The sequence below is a fragment of the Leucopleurus acutus genome, assembly GCF_964270905.1.
Source record: "Leucopleurus acutus genome assembly, chromosome: 1".
NCBI classification, from domain to species: Eukaryota; Metazoa; Chordata; class Mammalia; order Artiodactyla; family Delphinidae; genus Leucopleurus; species Leucopleurus acutus.
The window spans coordinates 60,201,358-60,208,195 of record NC_139142.1 but is presented as its reverse complement, the minus strand read 5'-3'; the positions used below and the strand labels follow the sequence as shown (position 1 = coordinate 60,208,195).

General features: G+C 45.5%; 1 protein-coding gene across 1 annotated transcript; it reads right to left on the bottom strand.

The window, feature by feature from the left end:
• Nucleotides 1-498: 498 nt before the first annotated feature.
• CLEC14A (C-type lectin domain containing 14A) lies at nucleotides 499-2,401 on the bottom strand (the record flags this gene model as incomplete). The annotated part of the gene is made up of 1 exon (XM_082834987.1): nucleotides 499-2,401. The coding sequence occupies one exon, from the start codon at nucleotides 2,399-2,401 to the stop codon at nucleotides 929-931; it is 1,473 nt and encodes a 490-aa protein (XP_082691113.1). The 3' UTR covers nucleotides 499-928.
• Nucleotides 2,402-6,838: the final 4,437 nt, after the last annotated feature.

Genomic DNA, 6,838 nt, shown 5'->3' with positions numbered 1-6,838 from the left:
GGAGATCCAGCTGACTTTTGCTTTAATGTACCCAGAAGGTTTCAAATCAGTACTTAGCATTACTGTTTTAATTGAAAATTAACCTCGCCATAACTGGAAGTGACGATCAGCATCCTGATGTTTAGGAGAGGGCTATATGGTTGGGGAAGTCATTACACTGGACAGCAGAGACACTGAAGAGGAAAACACAAATCATTTGTTTCCTTAAGCAAGGACACGCAGTCAACACTTGAATTGGTGGCCAACTATAATTTGCTTCCAGAGTCAGCAACTCTGGCAACGCTACAGTTTGGATTTCTAGCAGGGCACACAAGTAACAATGACTTTGAAAGTAATGTATAAAAGAACCAAGGAAAAAGTTCTTAAAGATCTACTCCTCATTCCAAGGACTTTCCCGCTCCACCTAAAAGCAGGAGGTGCTCTTGTTCCTATTCCCAACATGCCCCTCGGCAGTTCTTCCTGAATAATTACTCCTCCAGGAAACCAATGATATTTGAGTCTGGGTTATCAACAATCCTTTATTTTTTGCCTGGGAATTTCAAACCAATACACTCCCAGCCTGAACAATGTAGACAGAAGTTTTCCTTTCCATTTGGTAAAAAATAAAATTTTTTAAAAATTCTATATTTGCTGCCAATGTCCTGAAAAGTTCAATCACCTCTCCGAATTCCCCAGAATAAACACAAGAAAATACCTCTCCCCAGTAGGATCCAGGCCCCGCACTACCACCCTTAGGCACTTCCACTTCCTCCATCTTCAGGGAAGGAGTGTCCAGTTCAGATGTGGCTCCTCAGTGGAGAAGAGGGAATTTAGGGGAAGGGGAATTTCTTTAGGAATTGTCAGTCCCACAAGTAAGTTCCTCTTTTCCTTTTCCCTTTTCACTGAAAGTGAAAAACTGCTCACAACAAGTGCTCACTGTCCCGTTTCCCTATGTGTCACCAGAGCCAAGAGAGGACCCCGTCAACGAGGCTCCCTCTACTCTGTCCCGCAGACCACAATCTCCGACCTTCACCCCATTGTCTGTGCAATGTGTAGAACTGGAGCTCAGAGCAGTGGCCTCAGCATCATTCTCCATGCCCGGGGAAGCCAAAGGCCCCTTTCTTGGCCGAGGGGAAGGGCTCTTGTGGAAGCAGAGTTTGAAAAGCCCCAGCACTGTCACGGTCAATATCACCAACACTACTACTGCTATGCTCACAAGTATGAAGACCACGGTGGAAGAATCGAAAGCCTGGGGATTGTCAGAGGAAGACGTGGAATTAAACTTGGGAATCACGCTTCCAGAAGAGTTGATGTCGGCCTTTGCCTCTGTTTGAGGGGATATTTGAAGAGTAGATATTGTGCCCTGTGCTCCCCACCGAGGAATCTCGGGAATAGATGTTGCTGAACTGCTTTGTCCAGGGGCATGGGGTACCTCTCCTGGCTTCTCCCGGACACTGGGTGACCAGGTTCCCTTCGACACGGGGCTGGCTGCAGTGGCTGGCGGGTGCCAGGAGGGCACCTTGGTCCCCCCAGGGGCCGGCTCTCCTTCCCCATTGGTTACACAAGAGCGTCCGTCTTTCCCTAGCACGAAGCCCGCAGCACACTCGCAAGCAAAGACTCCCAAGTCGTCTAGGCAGTCAAGGAGCTCCACGCATTTGCCATCACGGAGGTACCTTCCGGGACAGGGACAGAGCACAGCCCCGGAGGGTATCCCGTCCCAGCGCGCGCCGACCTCGTCCGAGGTGCAGGTGGCCGTGATGGAGAGCTGCCCGGGGCAGAGCGCACTCACCTCGGTCCCGGGGGGACTGAAGTCCAGCGCCGCGCTGGAAAGCTGGAAAGGCGCGCGGTAGCTCAAGTCAGAAGCGGCCCCCGGGCGCGGTGCGGGGCACAAGCCCTCGAACTGGTACTTGCACAGATAGCCGTTGGCGCGCTGGTGGCATCGCATCTCCTTCCAGCCTGCGGGCTCGATTCCCCGGGTGGCCTGGAGTCCCGCGCAGCTCCGAGCGGTGCAGGAGCGTTGGGGCTCCTCCACCCACTGCAGCGTGTCGCTTTCGGACCTGCCGACGTCGGGGGACAACCAGGAGAAACCCCGCAACGGCTCATTCTCCAGGGTGCAGTTGGATCGCCTGCGCTCCAGCGCCACCCAGAAGAGAAGGTCTTTGGAGCCCCCTCCGGGCCCCGGGCCCGCCCGTAAAAGCGCGACCACCGCGCGGAGCTCGGCGTCCCCGCGCACCGTGCTGAGCGCCCCGCCGCGCAGGCTGCAGGCCTCCTCGGCCTCCTGCCGCTTGAAGGTAGCGTGGTGCAGGCTGTAGCAGGCCCCCGAAGCCGAGCAGCCCGCGCGGTCGGCGGTGGGGTGCTCTCCACTGCCGGGCCGGGGCCAGAACGTCTGCCAGAGAAGGCACAGGGCGAGCGCCTGCCTCATCTTGGAGGCCCAGCGCCCACGGCTGCTCCCAGCTTGGATCTGACCCGCCCGAGGGCGTGGAGCTGTCCCAGGAGCGCGGTCACCGCCCCCCCCCCCCCACAGCTGGCTCTCCGCCCCCCCACCCGTCCCCCGCGCCCGTCCCCTCAATCTCCAAGAATTCCCGTCAGGGTTCTGGCAGCAAACAGCTTCCCTCCCTTAGGCCTCAACAGGAAATGTGTCCGGAGCTCTGCCAGGCCCCGTGCAGCCCTGCGGTCAGGAACACAGCTGGCGCCGGGGCACAGGGAACGCAGTCGCCAGAAGGTCAAACACCCTGTTTAGGGCAGGAGAAAAAGAAAGAAAAATCGCCACTGGGAAGAAGTGTATCGTTTTCCCCGCTCAGGGAGTTTCACAACCTCAGATCCTAAAGCACTTTGGTGAACACTGGCAGGAAGGGCTGGAGAAGAGGAACTTGCTGAGCGCCCACGCGCGCCCACTGTGCTCCGTCCGGAGCGGTGGTGGAGTTGGCCTCACAGCAATGTGTAGAAGGCTCCAGGCTTCGCCAGTCTCGCGATTGTGGGGGGGAAAAAACCTTGTGAGAAGTAGAAGCATCTCCCTTTGCCACCAGAGGCAGCACGACGTAACCACCAGTTTCTTCCTGGCTCTGCTCCTCTGTGCTGTGGAAGGAGATCCAGGCGTGCTAATTGCTGGTCAAAGAATTTACAGTTCCTTTCCGGTATATTAAAAGGGAGAGCCTGCTTCTGAGGTCAATGCTCGCCTTAACACGTTTGTTTTTCGTTTCCATTTCTTTCTCTTTGAAATGGCCTTATTGGTTCATTCAGGAAAGGAAATGTATTTCTAGGCCTAAATGAAAAATAATGGACACAGATCTTAACTGTTATGTTAGGTTTCCTTACCGCTATATTGATTCATAACTTCTTCAAGCTTATAGATCATATCTAAATGAGATCATGGCCTGTTTGAGAACAAGCACCCCACGTGTGATTTTATCCTTGAACTATTTTAATGTCATTTTCTTCTATGATTAAGTGCCAATATTTGTAACAGTAAGTTGGAAGTCCCCTCTAAGGGACACAAGAGTTCAATAGCCTTAAGAAATTAAAATATTTATTACATTATACTGCATGTTGTATACCATAAAAAAATACCCTGCAACTTAAAAAACAGGTGAGTCAATTTCTTCAGTTCCAGTGGCTGTTTTGTTTTAATACAAACACTTCAACTCAGTTGGAAGCAGTGAGGAATTAAAGGTGAATAAAGGAAGGAAAGTTAAACACTGCACTGTCTATGAAACGATTTTCTTGTTAGCAATTTAGACAATATGCATCATTTTAGAAAATTATTATCTACTTTGGCTCACAGTGACCAAATAAGTTGCAATCAGAAATACATAAGCTTTCAGCTAAGCCCTCTTAATGATGCATGATGCTTTTAAACATCTGTAATCAGAATGAAAGTTGCCACTCCACGGGTAATGCCTACCACGCTTTTAAACTCCCTTGTACGGATTGGACTGTTCAGGTTAGTGAGGATGGGTGGGAAGGAAGGTTTCAGGATCACATCTGTACGCTCCTACCTCATTTTCACCACTACTCTCACTCTTCTTTTCCTCTTGGAAATTCCATGTATTTTAACAGATGATAATAAACACCAGGAATCATCATCACACTTACCCTGCTTTTGCTGACTGTGGAGTTCTGCAGCAGGATTTCTCTCCTACACCCTTGCTGTTTCCCAATTTAAACGACATTCATTAGTCCTTCATTACAGATGCCAGAGAATCACCTTAAACATGACTCTGCATTTAAATTAATGACTTATGAAAAAGGAACATGAAAATCTAGAAATCTAATTAAATGGATTTTAAAAATACCTAATTACTTGGGCCAGCTCTATATACCTTTGCAATCTAATGACTACATGTTGTAAATGTGTCTGCGGTACTGTATATTTTAATAAAATAAAACCTTCTACAAATCTAAGCAGTCAGTGGAAACCTCTTAGATATTTTAAAAATCACTTGAAATGAGGTGAGGTTTCTAGAGTAAGAAAGAATGAATGCTTGAAAAACTTAAAGTAAATACATGATCTCCCCTCCTGGCATTCTGCCTATAGGGAGGTAGGATATTAGAAGAGATATCCTACCTGGCCATAATGGCCATAATGACTGCATATTACAGTCCTGGCCATGCCTGTAGTGATGTGAGAGAAGAGTTAGAAAAAAAATTAGCTCAAAGTAACACATAGATCATTTTGTAATTAATTACTTTGTACTGACTTATATACCACTAACATATTTTGAAATGTATAGTATACCTGAGAAAACTAGAAATGAAGGAATGTTTTTGTTTTTATTACTCTTGTACTTATTATTATTTTTTATTAACAGCTCACTTGATTGAATATTTATTCTGGCAGTTGTGGGTTTAGTGCTTATGGCTACTGTTGGAGGTTAGTGTTACTTATGTACCTATTTATCAGATAAGAAAACTGAAATCTAGAGATCATGTATGTAGTTGGCCTGTGGTCAAATGAGCAAGGATGAGCCCAGGCATCTGAACCCAGAGCCTGTGTTCCTTTTTTTTTCTTTCCTCCAATGGAGGTAAAATTCACGTAACATAAAATTAACCATTTTAAGTGTACAATTCAGTGGTATTTAGTATTGATACATTCTCAATGTCAGGCAATCATCACTTCTATTATTTCTAAAACATTCTGATCACCTCGAAAGTAAACCTTATCCCCAGAATGTTTTTATTTTTAAATAATGCTATTATGATCATAATAGGATACCATTTTATCTCCACTGGATTCCAAATATCGGAAATGCTGACAGTGCTGTGGATCCACAGTCTCTTTTATATGTTACAGATGAGAGCAACAACTTTGGAAAAGCTTGCTATTTTTAACTAAAATTGAACACTTACATACTCTTTACTCCATTATGACCTTCATGCCCAGGTATATACTCAAGAGAAACTTACACACGTACAAGAGAAGATATATAAAAGGATGTTGAGGGCTTCCCTGGTGGCGCAGTGGTTGAGAGTCTGCCTGCCGATGCAGGGGACACGGGTTCATGCCCCAGTCCGGGAAGATCCCACATGCCGCGGAGTGGCTGGGCCTGTGAGCCATGGCCGCTGAGCCTGCGCGTCCAGAGCCTGTGCTCCGCAATGGGAGAGGCCACAACAGTGAGAGGCCTGCGTACCACAAAAAAAAAAAAAAAAGGATGTTGATAGCATCACTGCTCATATTAAAAACCAGAATGAATCCAAAGGTTCAGCAACAGATGATAGATAAATAACCTGTGGTACATTCACTCAATGAATATTGTACAGCCATCAAAATGAATGGAATATAGCTGCAAGTAGCAATATGAATTAATCTTATCAATACAATGTTAAATGACAAAAGTTCCAAAAAATTATATAGATTCTGATACTTTTTGTAAAATTAACAAAAAAACTATTAAATATATATTTGTGTATTTTTTAGGAAAAAATAGTTACTACAGTGAGATAAAAGGAACAATGGGTGATGATGGATCCTTTGGGTGGGTGGGAGGAGGAGGAGGATGGACTAGTAGGAAAAATAGTATTTGATGTGGGCTGTTGTCAGAGTCCTAGCTTTTGTTTTGGATAGTGGCTTTGTAGGTGGTTATTCCATTATTAAAAAATCAATAATTACATAATTAACAAAATAAAGTGGCTTTATCTAGACAAATGATGAGACAATGACATGAATCAAAAATTACAATTAGGGCTTCCCTGGTGGCGCAGTGGTTGAGAGTCCGCCTGCCGATGCAGGGGACACGGGTTTGTGCCCTGGTCCGGGAGGATCCCACGTGCCGCGGAGCGGCTGGGCCCGTGAGCCATGGCCGCTGAGCCTGCGCGTCCGGAGCCTGTGCTCCGCAAAGGGAGAGGCCACAGCAGTGAGGGGCCCGCGTACCACAAAAAAAAAAAAAAAAAAAAATTACAATTAATCTGACTCTGAGCAGCTGAGTTCCAAAATGTAAAATCTAAACAAAATTAAGATGCTAGCTATATTTTTAAGAAATATTGTCAGTATGTTTCCCTTTGATCCCCAGATTCTTTTGCAGGTAACACGTTTCTAAATTTAAGCCAATTATTAATCTGAAAAAGCATAATAAATAAAATATTTTCCTATGTTTCTAGACTTTTCAGACAATCTGTATATTATTATTAAGAATCATGTATGGTATTTATTTGTTCATTCATTTATACAAGGTTATCCCATCCAAAGAGCTAGAGAGAATATATAAGGAAAATAAGTTTAGTTCACATTTTCATTTGATTATTAATTTTAAAATGTCAGAAACAAATACGGAGAAAGATAGAATTTCACTAATCACATCCCAAGTAATCTCATAAATTTATAAAGTTGTCGATCCTCACTGAATAAATTCTGTTATTGTTGAAA